The sequence below is a fragment of the Chionomys nivalis genome, chromosome 23, assembly GCF_950005125.1.
Source record: "Chionomys nivalis chromosome 23, mChiNiv1.1, whole genome shotgun sequence".
Lineage (NCBI taxonomy): Eukaryota > Metazoa > Chordata > Mammalia > Rodentia > Cricetidae > Chionomys > Chionomys nivalis.
In genome coordinates, this window is record NC_080108.1 from 8,349,547 (window position 1) to 8,368,380 (window position 18,834).

Sequence of the window (18,834 nt, forward strand, 5' to 3'; positions counted from 1 at the left end):
ACTCTGAAAACCATATGCACATTCGCATTCGTAGTAGCTCATAGCGCTTTCTAGACAGTGAGGGAAACACAACTTCAGCCGGGCTTGGTGGTGCACCTTTAATTCAAGCACTCTGGAGGCAGAGGCAGGCGGATCTCTGAGTTCAAGGCCAGTCTGGTCTACAGAGTGAGTTCCAGAACAGCCAGGGTTGGTAAATAAAGAAACCCTGTCTTGAAAAGAAAAAAAGAGAGAGAGAGATAAAAAGAAAAGAGATACAACTTTATTATGAAGCCATAGTGTCATTTTAATAATTTTATTATCTAGAATTGGATTTCCTTTAACTATTAGATTGTACCATCTTAAATTTAACAGTTTACGTGAATACTTGTGAAATTATTACTCATAAATGATGGCTTGCATGTATATGTATATAAAAAGTATCCTGAGTCTATGGTTTTTTTAAAATCCCTTTCACCTTCAGAATGGAAGGAGCTCTATAGATTTACATTTATATCATGTTTAAGTGAAGGGAAATCAAGCGTTTATCTGACCTTCCTGCAGAGACTAGCACCTTCTCACAAACGCGCCCCCAGGAGACCCTTTCTTTCTTGCTCTCCTCGGCTCTCTGTTGGACTCACAGCAGGTGTCCTCCTATAAACACAGAGGAGAAAAGTCAAAGCCTGCTAAGATTCTCCTACAGTGTCCATGAAGGACAAACAAGCCATGCTAAGTACTTTCCTCTCTGATTAAATTCCTTTAGGATTTTGTATAACCACATCCCCAGATCCAAAGTATGTGTGCTTCGTGTTGTGCCGGATCATAAGGCTGGGCGACACCTTGGAAAGTCATTCAGTGCCATCTCCGCTTGATACAACCTCAAAGGGGACAGCTTGTCACTCCTGCCTCCATCTTGGCTAACATTCCATACATCACTGCAGGGTAGAATGTGCTAATACGACGTCATTTGTAATCTTTTGGGAGCTCCTAGTGAGCCACAGTTCATGGATGGAGGGAAAGTTATGTAGGGAAAGCCTCAAGAATCCCAAACTGGCCAGGTATAAGGTCCACCTTTATCCCAGCACCTGGGAGGCGGGACCAGTCTGATATACATAATGAGTCCTGGGTCTGCCACAGCTACAGAGAGACCCTGTAGCAAAAGAAGAAAAAGAAAAGATCCCCAAACTAGGCAGTTAAGAAATTAGATCTGGGGCTGGAGAGATGGCTCAGTGGTTAAGAGCATTGCCTGCTCTTCCAAAGGTCCTGAGTTCAATTCCCAGCAACCACTTGGTGGCTCACAACCATCTGTAATGAGGTCTGATACCTTCTTCTGGCCTACAGACATACACACAGACAGAATATTGTATGCATAATAAATAATAATAAAAAAAGAAAGAAATTAGATCTGGGGATAAAAATCTTGATGTTAATTTTGGTTTCATTCAGTTTTAAGTTAGACACTGCTGGGAATTTCAGGTGGAAAAAGTCATCCATCAGAAAAAAGGGAGGAGCCCTAGCATTATACTAAGGTACCAGTTAGAGTCTTTGTCTACAGAACTAGAGCTGCGGCCACAAGGCAGGGTCTGAGTTTGTCCCCGCTTCACTCTAGCTGTGTGAACACACCACCCAACCTGGCCTGACACGGTGGCACAGACCTGCGGCACAATACACGGAAGACTGAGGCCAGAAACTGAATGACAGCAGCCTGGGCTACCTAGTTCACTTCAGGTTTGTGGTCTCGTAAGACCCTGTCTCAAGGAAAGAATAAAGGGGAGAAGAGGAAAGAAGACACATACGTAGACATATTCATAGATAAGTGGAAATGTTTCTATGTCTCATGAACTAAACTGTTGGTAGTTTAGCTCATGTTGGTAGGCTTCATCTGGAGAACATTTATCTGGTTTCAACATTTTGCAAGCAAATCTATTATGTCATATTCTCTGAAGTGATTAAGGGGCTAACGATTAGTTTGGATAAAATAAAAAGCCAGGGAGTTTTGTTATACATCAGACAAGGTGGTAGAAGTCTGAAACAATTTATCCATAATGACCAAAGACAGAAACTCTAAAGGATGAAAATGTTAATGTTTCTCAGTCCACATGATGTCAGGATAAGCTGTCCCCGGGGCCACATCACAGTGGTTTTTGAGACACGGCTTCTCTGTGTAGCCTTGGCTGTTCTGGAACTCACTCTGTAGACCAGCCTGGCCTCAAACTCATAGATCTGCCTGCCTCTGCCTCCCAAGTGCTGGGATTAAAGACATGTGCCACCTCACCCAGGTCACAGCGTCTTTTCTTACAGAAGACGGGGAGTCCAAGTCTAGTCTGATGAGACTGAATGGCTGTAAGTCCCCTGCTGACAGAGAAACTACTTTTTTTGTTCTCATCCTATGTCTCTTGTGTTGCTGATATGGTTTTGTTGGGAGGTTGTTCCTTCTACTAGAAAAACTAACACTGGGTGGAATCACTATTGAGATTCTTGTCCTTTTGATTTTGGCTTTTTTTCATAACAAAAAATGTAGATATTTGAAACTCAAAATACAGCTCCAGAAAGTAAAAAATAATGCTTATTCACAGTGGCAAAGAATGTCAAATGCACAGTCTTGATGGGAGTTCTAGAAAGTATTATTAGATCTAGTTCACAGCGTGAGTTCTAATAGGCCAAGAGCTTACCCACATCGAAACAGATTATAGATAGGATTCAAATTCAGCCCCAACATGAAGCTGACAATCTCAGCCTTTTCTATATTCTATTTGTTGTAATCTCCTGGCCTGGTCTGTCACCTGGGTACCGTGTCCCCTTTAATAGACAAGCCCTGCCCACTCCCTACCTTCCCCGTCCCCAGGCAAGCAGATCTCTCTCCAGCCCTTCCTCCCCCTTCTTTTGGAGAGTCAACTTCTGCCTCTATTCTCTCTCCCTTCCCCTTTTCCCCCTTCTCTCCTTCTCCTTCACTTTCCCCTCCATTACCCACTAAATAAACTCTATACCCAAACTTTCCCTCTGCACAGGTATCTGTCCGTCTCCCGCAGAGGCCTCAGGCCACCTGCCAGGTGACACACGGGTCCCCCACCATATCTTTATAAATGATAACACTATTTATCAACAAGGATGATAATGTATTAAGAGCACCAACCGTAACCACGACAGTGGGGACCTGGGCTTTCTCCAGTGTTTCCTTGAGTTGATCCACCTCTGCTCGATACTCGTCCAGCTGGCACTCTAACTTTTCTCTGCGGAGTCGCTCATAGGCCAGCTGGTCCTGCAGCTCTTTGATGGTCCTATCAAAAATGTTTCTTCAGTCAATCCCCATATACCTAACAACTATTTTTGTTAACTGTGGGAAGCATCTATACTTTAAAGAAAATAAAATCATTTATTTGTAAACTGTATTTAGAATCTTATAAGAATCAGCAGTGATTTAAGTACTGGGGACAAATAGGGACCAACAAATAAATAAACAAAGCACATGGTATGCAGGAAGGTAACAAGTACTAAGAGGGAAATAAAATAAAGCAGGAAACGGTAATATAAAATGTGAAGCAGGTGATTAACTCGTCTGTGCTGGTTAGTTTTTGTCAACTTGACACAAGCTAGAGTCATGTAGGAGAAGGGAGTCCCAAGTGAGATAGTCCTCCCACCAGACTGACCTGGGGACATGCCTATGGGACATTTTTCCTGATTAAAATGAATGATATGGGAAGGCCCAGCCAGAGCCACCAGGACAGGTGGTCCTTAGGGAATAAGAAAACTGGTTGAGCAAGCTATGAAAAGCCAGTCGGGAAGCAGCTTCAGTTCCTGCTCTGGGTTCTTGCCATGAATTCTTGCCCTGACATAAAGACAGGTGTGCCTGGAAGTCCCCCAAACTGGTTCCGGTCAATGTTTCACCACAGCAACAGAAAGGCCAACTAGGACAGAAAATGGTACCAGACAGTGACTGTCGCTGCTGTTGGCAACAGGCAAAAGTGCCTTGTCCCCAGTGCTGCCATTTTGGTTTCAGATTCCATTTTACCTGCAGGGTAAAACGAAGTTCGCCTTCCCTACCCCTAGGGGAGCTGGGGACCTTCCAAAAGATGACCCATCTCCTCCTTAAACAATAGAAACAGTCTGTTATGCATCTTTAGTGCTCTAGACAAGTTAGGGCTGTTCCTAACAGAAGGAACAAGTGAATCTGATTGGTTGGACTGAAAAGCTTACATTCTACATTGCTTGACAATGATGGAACACGAAGGGAAAACCCCTAATCTTTGAATCCTGATTGGTGGGAAAGTGAACTGTATTTTGGCACAGATGTCTCTTAAGTACTTGCTGAAATGACCATGGGGAACACAGTAGATCCCACGTCTAGTACTGCCCACAGTAAATCTTGCTCTGCGGAACCTGTGTCTGCTTGAGTTGACTCAGAGCCTTGGACCCACAGCACTGTGACAGACCTGGCCATGTTGTTCTGGGGTGGATTGTGGAAGTTTCTGGAACTTTAGGCTCTAAGTACTAAAAGCTTCGTGAGCTGTTGTGGGGGTTCGGAAGGAAGAATTCTGAGAGATGTAGGGTGATCTGTAAAGTTTCTGAAAGAAGCAGAGACTCTACTGGGCCAGAATGACTGGAACAGTTGAGTAAGACAGTAATGTACATTAGCAGTAAAGAGAGCCAGAACAAAGACAGCCCCATCAGTCACAGGAAAGACGGCTTTTAGGAGTAAAGCAGGCAGCCAAGACAGGGCATAACACTGCATCATCATGGTCTCATTTAAGCTTCCAAATAATTTTTCTGGATGCTGAGTTAAGAACAAACTACAGGGTAAGGAATATGGATGCGAGCAGGGTCAGCCGCTGAGAGAGCTGTGGAGAAGACATGGCAGCCGTCCAGATAGCAGGCGCTGTGGCCAGAGCCAGAGATTGTGACTGTGACTGCATGGTGAGAACAGCACAGTGGTAGCCATGCTGGGCCTATAATTTAGTGAACAAAGAAATGGATTTCATCATTTTCTGAGTGAGAAGTTCAGTCTAATAAGAATATTTACAGATCATGTTACCTGTGCTGGCTGAATGATTTACAATAGCTGTGGTGTCAAAAACTCCAGAAATAAAGTCAACTTTACAAGAAGAAAATAGTCTAGAAGACTGGAATCATAATGGCCTGAGTGTGTTTAACACTGCCAAACTACACCCTCAAACCCCGAGATGGCTGGTGGTATGTGAAGTCTATGATTTCACGACTTTAAAAACATCTCAAAGGATTTAGGAGGGGAAAGAATGGGACCTAACTCTATGGCAGGATGGAAGCGCACGTTTCCGGAAAGAAAGCCTCACGTGAAATTCACAGGTGCTGAAATACAAAGCACGGGTTTAAGGACATTACTTCTCAGACTCCAGCTGTTCTTTCTTCTGCTGGAGATCCTCCTCTGTTATCCCACCCAAGTGTTTGAAGTTGCTCTCCGCGATCTCCAGAAGTTGTCTCAATTCCACAATTTTCTTGTGGGCTCTCACTGAAAGACAGTTGAGTAGGAACCAAGTTTAGATGACAGGATATATGCTTACAGGATGGTGACTCCCTCCCAACGTCTGCTTCCTTTTTGTGTGCAACAGCCTTATAAAATAGTTATTAATTTTCTTTTATGTATATGAGTGTGTTGCCTGCATGTATGTCTATGGACCACATTTGTGCCTGGTATCTGTGGAGGTCAGAAGAGGGCATTGGACACCCCAGAACTGGAGAACAGATGGTTGAGAGCCGCTATGTGGATGCTAGGAACCAAACCCAGGTCCTCTTCAAGAGCAAAAAGTGCTCTTAACCATTGAGCCATCTCCATCTCTTCAGCCCTACTTACTTCTGCTGCTGTTTATGGAAGGAATTGATGGGAGTGCGATACATATGTACAAGGGTGAATATCAGTGATGCAAGCAATGAAGTGCCAGTGGGAGGATTCTTTACCTGCCATTGGAACATGCATCAGATGCGGATACTGATGTTATAGGCAAGATGGCTTAAAGAAGCTTTGCAGTGTTTTAAGATGAGAAGTACCAGATCATGCATTATCTACTGCATGTTAGAAAATTAGAGAAAACCAATGCCAGGCTCTTCAGGCTCTCTCTTAGTTGAATTCACAATGGAAGAATCTCACAGGTCCCTGGAAAATAAGCCTAAGACTGTACTGGAAGGCTTTTAATCTTTTTAAAGGAAAAAATAAATCTAGACATGAATTCCAAATTTTTCTTAGAAAATAGTTTAAGCACAATTATATATTCCAACCAAAATAACAAAAGCGTCCTCCAAAGATCAAAAGAAAGGGGAACTGACATTTTTCTGAGCCACTGCCACAAGCTAGGCAGTTCCTATTCTTTAGTGTATGAAATTAAGCCTTATAACAGTTCTGTAGGGGTAGCAATAGCAACATTGTTGATTTTCCTAGATGAGGAAACTAAGTTCTGAGAGCAACAGAGAGAGCTAAAAGTGGTGAAGCTCTGGTGTCTGAATCCACTGCCTAAGACCTACTGTTCACACACTCCATCGCTGCTTGTGCTTCAAACTGGTCTCAAACACATTCAGAGAGCCACAGAAAGCATCCATCTCATTCACTAGAACAAACGACGGCTTCCTGACCAAGCACAGACATCAAGGTTACATCACATGAAATACTCTCTACGGGAATCAACGGGTGGTAACAAGAGCATTATATAAAAGGTCTAAAGCCTTATGTCCACTTACCAGGTGGCCTTAGACAAGTAACTCTTGTTAGCATCTCTAAACTCAGGCTGTTTTATAAATCAGATAATATAATAGTCTATTAGTGTTTCTTAAGAGAGAACAGATATTATCATTTCCATACACTTACTGTGATCAATAACTGTAAAGTTCTACAGAAATGCAAATCTTTCACTAGAGTCAAATTTCTGGCAGAAGAGTTCTATACCATCTGCAGAAATGCCACAGAAACACAATTTGCTCTAATTACCAGACTTCGGTTTAATTCATTTTTTTTTAAGCATAACACCAATAGAAACCACAGCCCCATTGGCTTCTGGGTGTCTATTTGTACCAACATGTATTCTGGGGGAGGGAGGGGCACTCTAACCTAACTTAGAATGTTTGAGTAGTTATCCATTTGCTAGAGACTGAGTCTCTCTGAAACTCACGTTCAAGCTCTGTGCTCCAGTGTGATGTTATGTGGAGACGGGGCTTTAGAAGGTGGCTGGGGTTAAAGGGCATGACAGCAAGTGTTAGGGAATATTATGTTAAGGTGTGTTGCGTTTGTTTATGCTGCATTTGTTTAACTCTGTAAAGCTGTGATTCTTTGCCTGTCTAGAACATCTGATGGTCTAATAAAGAGCTGAACGGCCAATAGCGAGGCAGGAGAAAGGAAGAGGCAGGCCAGCAGGTAGAGAGAAGGAAAATCTGGGAGAAAAGGAGAAGTAGCCAGAAAAGGAGAAGGACATCAGGCGCCAGTCCTCCAGCCACACAGCAATCCACAGAGTAGGATTTAGAGAAGGAAGAGAATGGGGAAAGCCCAGAGGCAAAAGGTAGCGGGGATAATGTAAGAAAGCCGGCTGGACACAAGTCAGGCTAAGACCGGGCGTTTCTAAGTAAGAATGAGCCTCTGTGTGAATCATTTGGGAGCTGAGTGGTGGCCCACAAGAGCCTAAAAGAGCAAAAACATCATACAGTACTACTACAAGCAAGGGTACTGTTCTCATGAGATTGCTATCCCTAGAGGAAAACACTTTAGGGCTTCAATCACATCCATGTTCTCTAGATGCCCCTCACTCTTCCATTTTGAGTACATAGTCACATCAAAGTCGAAAGTGGACCCTTCTCCATAAAACAGTCATGTTAGACTTTGATCTAGGACTTCCAGTCCCTATGGCGAGAGATAAATTTCTGTTGTTCAACTTTCTAGTGTTTAATTACAACGGCCTGAGCACATTAAGACATCATTAAATGGAATCAGATTATCCTCCAAGTGGTCATCATGAAAATAACTGAGACGCTAGAAATGTTATATTCTTTCTCATCCTCCCGTCTACTATATCCCCAGTAGTAAGAAAGATACCAATTAGCATGGTTGCCATGGTTTAAATGACAGTGTCCCTAGGAAGCTCTGGTATTTGAACACAAGGTCCCTAATTGATTGCTTGAAGAAATCCAGCTGTGTATCCTTGCTGGAGGAAGTCACTTGAGTTGGACTCTTGAGAGCAAAAAGCCTCCCATCATGTTGAGTTTGCTCGCTCTCCTTCATCCTTGGGTTTGATGACATGCGCTCTCAGCTTCCTGCTCCGGCTGCCACGCTTGTGGCTTGCAGCTTGCTACTCTAACTACGCCCTACCGGATAGACACTCCCATTCCTTCTCTGAAATGTTTGGTCAGGGTATTTAGCAACAGAAAAGTAATTAATACATGCTCTCAGATGTTAGGAGTACTTGCTGCTCTTCCAGAGGATTCAAGTTCAGATCCCAGCACCCACATTTAGTGGCTCACAACCTGCAACTCCACCTCCAAAGGCTTCCAAGGACACCTGTACTCACGTGCACAGACACACGCATGCACACACACTCACTACATACACACATAACTTAAAATAGAAAATAAAAATATTCTTGAAAGAAAATGACAAACACTTCCATGGTTATAGAAAAATCAGTTCCAAAGCAAGGAGAATGGTTTATATGTTTATCAGTGTAACTCTAGTGCTTATACACAGCCCGACACAAAATTATTCAGGAAACACATGCTGGATGATAGAAGGGAAACTGAGAAACCAGTCTCAGGAACATCTCATAGTGCTATGTTGACTTCAGAGAAATGGCCTTTCTATTCTCTGGAAATCTAGATACGTAAACAAGCAGAACTGGTCAGATACTGGTTTTCTCCACAGCCAACCTCTAGACACTGTATGGCCTTACTCCTGCTATCTGGTTAAAACCTCAAAGTGTGTGTGTGTGTGTGTGTGTGTGTGTGTGTGTGTGTGTGTGTGTAATATCTTAATGGGAAAAGCATAATACTAATGCAAGCTCTGCTGGAGTGAAAATTTCTAGTACAAAGAGCCTGGAGCAAAACAAGAATGTGTCTCTGGTAGTCATGGGCCTCCTTCAGAGACTGTAGGCCATGTGTCTCTGGTAGTCATGGGCCTCCTTCAGAGACTGTAGGCCATGTGTCTCTCTCTGGTAGTCACGGGCCTCCTTCACAGACTGTAGGCCGGGGAACTACACAGATACTACCATATCTTGCACAATTCTAAATGAGTGTCCTTGACACATTCTTACATTAGAAACCACCTCTCCTAATTAACGACCCATCTGAACTGGCATACTCTCCTCAGCCTCCAGGCTGTTACATCCCCAGTAGTCAGAATAACAGTCTTTCACATAACTCAAATGACATCACCTCTGCCCCAAACTCCCCCAATGGCTTGGAAGAAAACCTAAAGCTAAATTCTTCGTATGATTCCTACTGGGCCCACTCAGCTCTCGACCATCTTGTTAACTTCTCCCTAGTGAGTCCTCTCAGCCTTTGCACACACTGTTCAGGATTTTCTCCTAAGATCTCCATACAGTTCCTTCTCATCACTCAGGTCTCTTCTGGAATGTCACCACAGAGTCCTAACCATTACCTATACTACCACTTCATTTTCCTTAGACTCCTATTTTCTTACCAATTGTTTATTAGCCTCCCCTTGACTGCCATCACCAAACAGAAGTTCCTTTAAATTGATCCACTTTCTCCAGCAACAACAACGGACGGCACAGTAGACTATTGGTAAACTTTGAGAATATACGCCCTAACAATTAGTGACAGGAAGAGTCTGCCATGGGTTTAAACGAGAATGGGAAGGAGCATACAGGGGTTTAGAGGGAGGAAAGAAAGGGGGAAATGTTGTAATTATAATCTCAAAAATAAAATAATTACTGGTGCTGGAGAGATGGCTCAGTGGTTAAGAGTAGTTCTTGAGGTTTGATTCCCAGTACCACGTGGTGCCTAGCAGCCATCTGTAACTGTAGCTCCTGAGGATCTGCCACCTCCTTCTGGACTCTGTGAGCACCAGACATGCATGCGGTGCACAGACATGTATACAAGCAAAACTCCCATGCATATTAAAATAATAAATCTTTAAAAAAATATCATTACCAACAAACCTTAGAAATCACTGAGAGGCATGTGTGTGTGTGCGCACGTGCATGTGTGTGTGTGTGTGCTCGCGTGCACATGTGTGTGTGCTCGCGTGCACATGTGTGTGTGCTCACGTGCACATGTGCACGCACTCATGCTGGAGTCTTTCTATGTAGCCCATGCTTGCTCTGAGCTCACTCTAGTCTGGACTAGCCTCAGACTTGCCGTCCTCCTACCCAGCCCCAAGCACTAGGCTTAGCACTCCTGAGTTGTCCTTTCCCATGTTTGTGATCCACTTAAGTATGTCTGTCTCGCTTAACCTCTTGAGCTTCCACGTCACATTCTTCCATTCCAAAGGCCGCATCATGTACTTGTTTATATTATCAATAACTCTTAGGACAAAAATACCAAATTACTTTTCTCTGTAGACAGTGTCATTTGAATAATTTCCAAACTTATAGCAAAGTGGAGGCCTTCCTGTTCATTTTTATGTCTGTATCTGTTGGGAGAGGCGTCCCCTGGAGCTGGGGTTACACTAGAAGCATGCTGGGAAATCAGCCTCTAAATGAGCAGCAAGAGCCATCTCACCAGCCCCAGTGAATTGTTTTTTCTTTCTTTCTCTTTTGGCAGTGTGTGCGTATGTGTTGTCTGTGTGCACACAATCATATGTTTGCATGATCTTTTATGTGCACTCAGGCAAGCATATGCTACAATACATGTTTGGAGTTCAAAGGAGAACCTCTAGGGTTGGTCCTTGCTTTCCACCTTACTTGAGGCATGATCTCTTCATTGTGCATGGATGCACACTCCAGGTTACCTGGTCCTCGAGCTTCAAGGATTTCTCCTAACTTTCCTCCCATCATGCATTGAGAGCACTGTGATTACTGAAGCATGCCACTATGCCACCTTCATATGAGTTCTAGGGATTAAACTCAGGTCCTCACCGGTGCACAGCACGTGCTCCCCCCCGCCCCCCAGCCATCTCCCCAGCTCACGGACACAGCATTTCTGAATGGCTAGTTCATGACAGAGACAACATACTCACTTCTGGCATTTGCTTTGTCTGTGTCACTAAGACACAAGTCACCCTTGGCATCAGTGCTGCCCTCAACACCATGCCTTATGAAGAACTGTGTGTGACTGTCATCAATTCCAACCTCGTCATCCATCTCATATTTCTGCAGCCCCTCTAGCAGCTTCACTGCTGCCAAATGGGCAAATCTGTAAAAAGGAATTAATAATTAACCAGACCCACAAACTTCCATACAGTTAAACTGCAGTTTCATACTGAATTTAGAAAACTTCGCCATATATGCACTTCTAGTAACCCACCAGAAGGCAAGGATGAGAACCTGTTGCTGAAGGGCAGGGAAACCTGACGCGCACTCAGCTCTGTAGGAATCTCCGTTACTGACTGCTATCAAGGACTCAGACTGAGAGGTGACCCCGGAAGAGTCGCTGCTAACACTACACTGGGAGAAGAGATCGCATGGTAGAGATTGCATAGATCGCCCCCAGACAGAACTACTCTAGTGAATACTAGCCTAGAACCATCCTTCTTGATTCCCTATTCTATTGCCTTTTGTTAGCCTGAGACAGGTGAATTGATTGTGGTTCCAGTTTCACAGTTAACTATACTTCTTACTCTTTGTCCTTCAACCCAAAGCACCTAGCTCAGTTTTGAAATTTAAAGAAACAATTAATGACCTTTCCTTCTGTTTTCTATTCTCTTTGCTCTTTCTCACATTTCATGAAGCCTCTACTAATAAATTGTTTCTCTTAGAAATTTTTCTGTTGTGAATAAATAAAACAAGCATACTTTCCCACAATGCTGTTAACTGAAATATGTAACACTTTCTTCTAGGACATGAAGAATCACCAAACACCAAACACTATTTTCCACATTGTTATAGTTTGAATGAACAATAGTTCCAATTTTTCCATACACTCGTATTTTGAACACCAGGTCAGATCCCCAGCTTGTGGTACTGTGTGGAAGGCCTTGAGCAGATGAAGTCTGGATGACAGAAATAGGCTGCTAGGGATAAGGCTTTGTAGATTATATCCACCCCTGGAGAGGCAGAACTGTCTGCTTCCGGCTTTCCAGCATGTGTATAACTATCACATACTCCTACTACCATGCCTTGGCTGCCAAGCCTTCCTGGGATCAGCTGAAATTCTCTGAAACCATGAGCCAAATAAATTTTTCTCCTCTCAAGTTGTTGGTTATATATTTTGGTTTCAGCAATGCAAAAAATAAAATAATAATAATATATTCATATTTTAAACTACATATTTATGCATACTGCATTCTTATTTTTATCAGGTACAGCAAGCACATTATTAACACCATATCAGTACGGCTGGGTGTGCAGCTCGGTGGCATCGCACTTGCCGAGCATGTACAAGTACCCAGGTGATGAGTCTATATAGAGTTGTGCGCTGACCAAAGGAGAGAGCAAGGGGCTAAGGGAGACTGGAGACAGCCAGAACACTCCTGTATCTGTACCAGATTGAACACGGGGTGTGGCTGCAGCTGTGTGCAACAGTTAGTAATCAGGTCAGATCCAGACACGTTGTACCTTACACTATGAAAGAGGCAAAGGACTGTAGCGCTGACTGCTAGGCAGCACAGCCGGGACAAGGAAGAAAATAAAATTCCCCTCGGGACTTTAAGAAAAGGAGAGAAGAGAACCCGGGCAAGCTCCACGGGCGTACAATCTGGCACTGTGCAGAACTAATTTAAGCAGCAGATCTGGGTCCATATAGTACAGGCAGGCACAGCAGAGGGCCCCCGCATTTTGTTAGTGTGCTGTGAGCAACCATCTTAAGAGAGGTGCCACCATCAAACAAACCTAAGGCTTGAGCCAGGTGGTGGAGGCCTTTGATTTCAGCACTCGGGAGTCAGAGGCACGTCAAGGCCAGCCTGCTCTACAGAGCAAGTTCTAGGACAGTCAGGGCCAAACAAAACAAACACAAAAACAAGCTAAGGCTTGGAGAACTAGAGGCCCTGCACCTTCATACTTTGAGTGCCAACAGCCTCTTCTGTACTGACTCCACAAGTGCTTACTGCAGGAGACAGTGTGGGCCTGAGAGACTGGCTGTGACCTGGGTGCACAGTTATTGACATAGATCTCTAAGGCTGGGAATGCACGCAGAGGGAAAGGGCACTTCCACTGGGAAAAGGTGGCCCGATCTCTGCCAAGTGGAGTGAAACAACTAGCCGGTGGCTGCAAGTAGGGACTGGAACACAGGCTGGCACTGCCAAAGCAGACAGGCTTACTGGGTGCCCACGCGTCACACCCTTGGTGCAGACTGTGCAGGTCTGATCACCATCTCCACTCTTAGAGCCCCAGGGACAAATGGTGCAAACACTGTCAGTGATGGTCACTGTCCTAGCTCTTGCCCTGCTCAGAAAGGCTCAGAAGGGCTCCATACAGTTCTTTCAGGTTCAACCTGTTTAGAACAGAGAGAAAAACAACTTGCTACCCACCTCCCCAACCCCAGTACATGTCAAAAGATGCAGCTTGGGCAGGTGTGTGTGGGGGGGGGGGAGTCAAGTTTCTCCCATCTGCTTACAAGAAGGAATTAAGGATAGCCACTTGGGTTTGGTTTGGTTTGGTTTCTTTTTGTCTTCCTTTTTGTTTAGAGACAGGTGTTGTGGAATATCAGTTTAAGATGTGTTACATTCGTTTATACTGTGGAATATTTGTTCAATGATGCAAAGATGTGTTGCATTCTTTTATGTTGCATTTTAAAAACCCCATAAAACTGTATAAAATACCTGATGGGTCTAACAAACAGATGAACATCGAATAGCAAGGCAAGAGAGAAAGACAGGTAGGTGAGGCTGCCAGGCAGAGAGAATAAAGAGGAGGAGAAATCTGGGCTCTGGGGAACAGGAGAGGGAGGAGCAAGAAAAGGAGAAGAGAAAACACCAGGGGCCAGCCACCCAGCCACACAACCAGCCATGGAGTAATAAGGAAAGACAGACATACAAAATAAAGAAAGGTAAAATTCCCAGAGGCAAAATGTAGAAGAGAAACGGGATCATTGAAGTTAGAAAAGCCGGCTAGAAACAAGCCCAAGCCAAGGCCAGGTGTTCATAAGCAAGAAAAAGTCTCTGTGTAATTATCTGGGAGCTGGGTGGTGGGCCCCCCCCCCCAAAGAGTGGGGAAAGCAAAAAAAAAAACTACAGACAGTCTCACTGTGCAGCCCTGGCTGACCTGGAGCTCACTACATGGAATAGAACAGCCGGTCTTGAGCTCTCCATGTTTCCCATCCTTGCCTTCAGAACAGTGGGCATGTCTGCAAGGCCCACCTTTGTTTTTTTAACTGCTTTATTTTCTTTTCCCTGTTACTTCCCAAACCTTAATTACACCTTTCCTCTCTTGCCCATCTTCCTGCTGCTTTTCCCTTATCCATATTCCTCCTTTTACTAGTATTTTACCTGAATTAAAATTTAATATCCTAATTTACCCTGTAAATTACTTTATTTGTCCCTTTTTATTCTTCTTGGGGATATATTTCTTATTTTCTTTTTTGTGTTTTACTATGTTTAAGTATTAGCTTAGGTTATGATGGCACATGCCCACAATCCCAGCACGTAGGAAGTTGATACAGGCAGATTGCAGGCCAGTTTGGATTATATGGCAACTTAAAGCCAGCCTGGAATATGGAGAAAGACCCAGTCTCAAACAAGCAAATAAAGTTGTTCTTGACAAAGTCACAAAAGAATGAAGAAAGTATAACATTTTCAATAAATAATACTACAATTGATATCCATATGCAAAAGAATGAACTTGGATGCACACCTAATACAACACAAAGAAGGAAATCACAACGGACCATGGACATCACAGCCAAAAACTATACAACTTCTAGAAGAAAATATAGAGTCAAAAAAAAAATTTCAAGATCAAACACCAAAAGCACAATTCAAAAAAGGAAAACTTTGTTGAGACTCACTTCCAAAGATATTTTAAGGGTATGAAAAATATCTCAAAGTGAGATAAAAATCTTACAAAGGATATTTTCTGAGAAAGAGCTATTCTAGAATATATAAAGAGCCCTTAACACTCAACAAAAAGAAAACAATCCAAACTAAGGATAGTGTGGCATAGGCCTCTAATGCCAGCACCAGGAAGGCTGAGACAGGAATGCAAGTTGATGGCAATCCTGAGCTACACACAAAGTTAAGTGGGTGACTGGGCCCAGCCAGACATCAAATCAAGCCTCATGAGCCACCGTAGCCCATACTCATGATATAAATTCAAGCAGTTCTGAACAACAAAAATGCAAGATATGTTACAGCATCTCCTCCAAGTATCAATTTAAATATGCTTCTTCAGAAAATGTTCTTGACAACCATCCAAATTCTATCGGCTGTGATTTCTTTTATATCTTTTACTATCATCTGTACCATTTCCAAACCCACACCATTGACGAACAGAAAGAGTTGGGAGTTTTCCTTATTTATAGATACCATGTAATATGGGTGGGACAATGATTATAATTATTAAGGACTTTTGCTTGTATATTCATTTTCCTTGAAGTATAAGCTTCTAGGGCTCCCATGACCATAAGCTCCTGGTTGGCAGACACTGTGTATTCCTAGATTTACAGTCTGATTTCTGGTCACAGTCCCTGGACCATAGCAACTAGACAGAACCCACCGAATAAACAACGACCAAATGAGAGCACAGGTACGCAATAACTATTCCTCGAGGGCCTGACCTGAAGGAGCTCACAGGGTTTCGTGATAAGGCTACATTCATTTCTCACATAAATTTCTAAATATGATTTAAACCCCTTAGAATTACTTCTCTATTATCACTGTGATTTTTGCTTTTTGCCAGTGTTTCTCCACAAAGTATCAAGGATATCTGGATGAAAGAATGCATTGTGCACACTATTAGAGTACCGCAGAAGGCCTAGGATTCCTGAACCTGACCTCCTTATGTGGTAGACGTCATGACTTTTGCTCTTATTTCTAAATGTCCCTTCCCCAGAGGAAAGAGAACTAACATGACCGTACAGCTGATAATAATTGCTTTAAAGAACGCAGATCAACTTAAAAACTGTGATTCCATCAGCATCTTAGTGAGTCCCCCAAACTTGTATTAAAATATTAGAAATTTCGAAGCACAGAAAAGCAAATGCACAGCTTTAAAGTACAAGCCAGGAGCACAGCAGACAGGAGTTTATACCTCTTAGCCACATCGCTGGGTCTCTCTCCTGCCTTGTTGGTAATATTGCTGTTGGCTCCCATCTCAATTAACCACTGCAAACACTCTAGGTGGCCTTGTCCAGCAGCTTTTTAAAAAGAAAAAACAAGAAAACACGTAACATGTATAGAGAAAGAGGTTATTGGAAACAGCTTTCTGAATTTTTGATATTGTAGTAACTAATAAAAGTAGGCTGTGCAAATATTTTCTTTTTCACTTGTACATTTATTAGACAATAAATCAAACAACTATTGTGTTCAGATAATTTTGGGTACAGATATAAAAATTGGAGCTCACAGTTCAAACAAGCAAGTCACAGATTTAAAACTAGGATCCAGTCTTTCCACCCTACCCAAGTGCTCCGTCATACTCATAACTCCTAAGTAGAAGTCTCGGGCCACACACTGAACAGCTCGTACATTCCAACACAAGGGCCTCAGGGACACCAAAATCTTGTTCTATGCCTACTTACTGCACATGAAAATCACACACAAAACAAATCTTTTCTCAAATTTTTTTTTTCTTTTTCTCAAAACTTTTACATCTTTTCATTTACTTTGTGTCTGTACTGCACACATTTATGCCTGAACAGTGTCAAAGTGGAGGGCAAAGAGCAACTTCCAGGTGCATCCATCATGTAGATTCTGGGGATCAAACTCACATCAGCAGGTTGGGCAGCAAGCACCTTTACCCACTGATCAGTATCACTGACACACATACACACAATCATACTGTAGCGTAGACAGAAAGACAGACAGACAGACAGACAGACGGATGGGGTCTCAATACTCAATGAATGTACTGGGAGATAGGTACTGTTAAGTGTCATAAATATATGACGGCTACTAAGGCCCATAAACACAGCATCACTTTGGTCTTTAGCAACTTGTTCTGTTCCCCCAACTCCTACTCCCTTTCCTCCTTTCTCTCTCTTCTACCCAGAACCAGCTGACAAAAAAAATGCTACAGGATTGGCCAAAGCTCTGTAAGTAAATACCCATTAGACAAACACAGTAACTTATTCTGTTCTTAAATGTGATCAAAAATATTATTTATGATCATGAATAATGGTATGGTTTAAAATAAATAGTTTAGCCTGATATTTCCATCACAGGCAATACACAGGGAAGAGGAAGGATAAATAATTTATCTAAAATAGAATATAAGGCAAGTATTCTGAGCTAGAGGGAGAGCTCAGCCATTAAGAGCATTTGCTCTAGCAGGAGGAGCTGAGTGCAGTTCCCAGCACCACATGGCAGCTCACAACCATCTGTAACTCCAGTATCGGAACCTGATGCTCTCCTCGAGTTTGTTCAGGTACCAGGCATGCACATGATGCATATATATACATGCCGGCAAACACTCATACACATTAAATAAAATGAGTATTTTTTAAAGAAAGAAAAAAGAGCAGGGCATGGTGGCACACGCCTTTAATCCCAGCAGCCAGGACAGAACAGAGCCAGGTGGATCTCGGAGTTCGAGGCCAGCCTGCTTTACATATATAGCCAGGGATATACAGCAAGATCTTTTTCCCAAAATAAAAGTAAAAATGAGAGAAAGAAAGAAAGAAAGAAAGAAAGAAAGAAAGAAAGAAAGAAAGAAAGAAGAAAAATAACATAAATCTTCCAGGTGGTGTTGGCACATGGCTTTAATCCCAGCACTCAGGAAGCAGAGGCAGGTGGATCTCTGTGAGTTCAAGGCCACCCTGGTCTACAAGAGTTAGTTCCAGGACAGCCAGGCCTACACAAAGAAGCTCTGTCTTGAAAAACCAAACAAATAAATGAATAAATAATATAAATCTCTTTAAAATATTGTTGTAAGAGGTTTCCTCAGCAGTGTATTTCACACGTTACCATAAGAGCAATGTCACCAAGAAACCTGACTGGCATTACCCTCACAGGTATACAATCTGGCCTCATAAAGGGCACTTGAATTAGGAATCAGGCACTGTATATTCACATACCACTCACTAATATCCACTAGGGAAGAATTCTGATCCATAACTGCTTTAAAAGCTGAATAACTCACGAGAAACTGTAAAAATGAAGCAAGCTCACCTTTGTGCATAGGAGTCGATCCACTATCATCACGCTCATTCAAACTGATTACTCCGTCTCCGATCAATTTCTTAAGCACTTCTAAATCACCATTAAAGGCAGCCACGTGACCTGGAAACGCTAAATCTAAACAAGAAGTCAGCATTTTAGTAAACACAGGGATTTGTTCTTTTCCCTACCTCAAGCTGTCATATAATTCAGATTTCAATATCATCTCAAGTATGACGCTACTCAGGTGAGTTCAACTGACATACTGACAAAAAGAATTATAAAATATAATACTACTAAATGTACTTCACTCTCTAAAACAGAAAATTACAAATTATAACTAAATAAAATTTAAATTTTTTGCTTTTTGAAAACAAGACTGTGAGTGGGAGAAAGTGTTTGCAATTCACACCCAACAGATTATGTCCAGAATCTGCAAAACATCTCAAGCATCCAAAAATTAGAAAAGTGCTGGGTGGTAGTGA

The 18,834-nt window shown here is 42.7% G+C and overlaps 1 protein-coding gene across 1 annotated transcript in view; it reads right to left on the reverse strand.

The window, feature by feature from the left end:
• Positions 1 to 275: 275 nt before the first annotated feature.
• Ankrd42 (ankyrin repeat domain 42) overlaps positions 276 to 18,834 on the reverse strand; it is a 36,684-nt gene continuing 18,125 nt past the window's right edge. Inside the window, exons 7-12 of the mRNA XM_057756172.1 lie at positions 18,362 to 18,487; positions 16,284 to 16,389; positions 11,120 to 11,295; positions 5,332 to 5,458; positions 3,110 to 3,254; positions 276 to 630 (exon numbers count right to left, since the gene is read on the reverse strand). Coding sequence (XP_057612155.1) covers positions 544 to 630; positions 3,110 to 3,254; positions 5,332 to 5,458; positions 11,120 to 11,295; positions 16,284 to 16,389; positions 18,362 to 18,487 — 767 coding nt within the window. The 3' untranslated portion in view covers positions 276 to 543. The remainder of the gene's footprint in view (positions 631 to 3,109; positions 3,255 to 5,331; positions 5,459 to 11,119; positions 11,296 to 16,283; positions 16,390 to 18,361; positions 18,488 to 18,834) is intronic.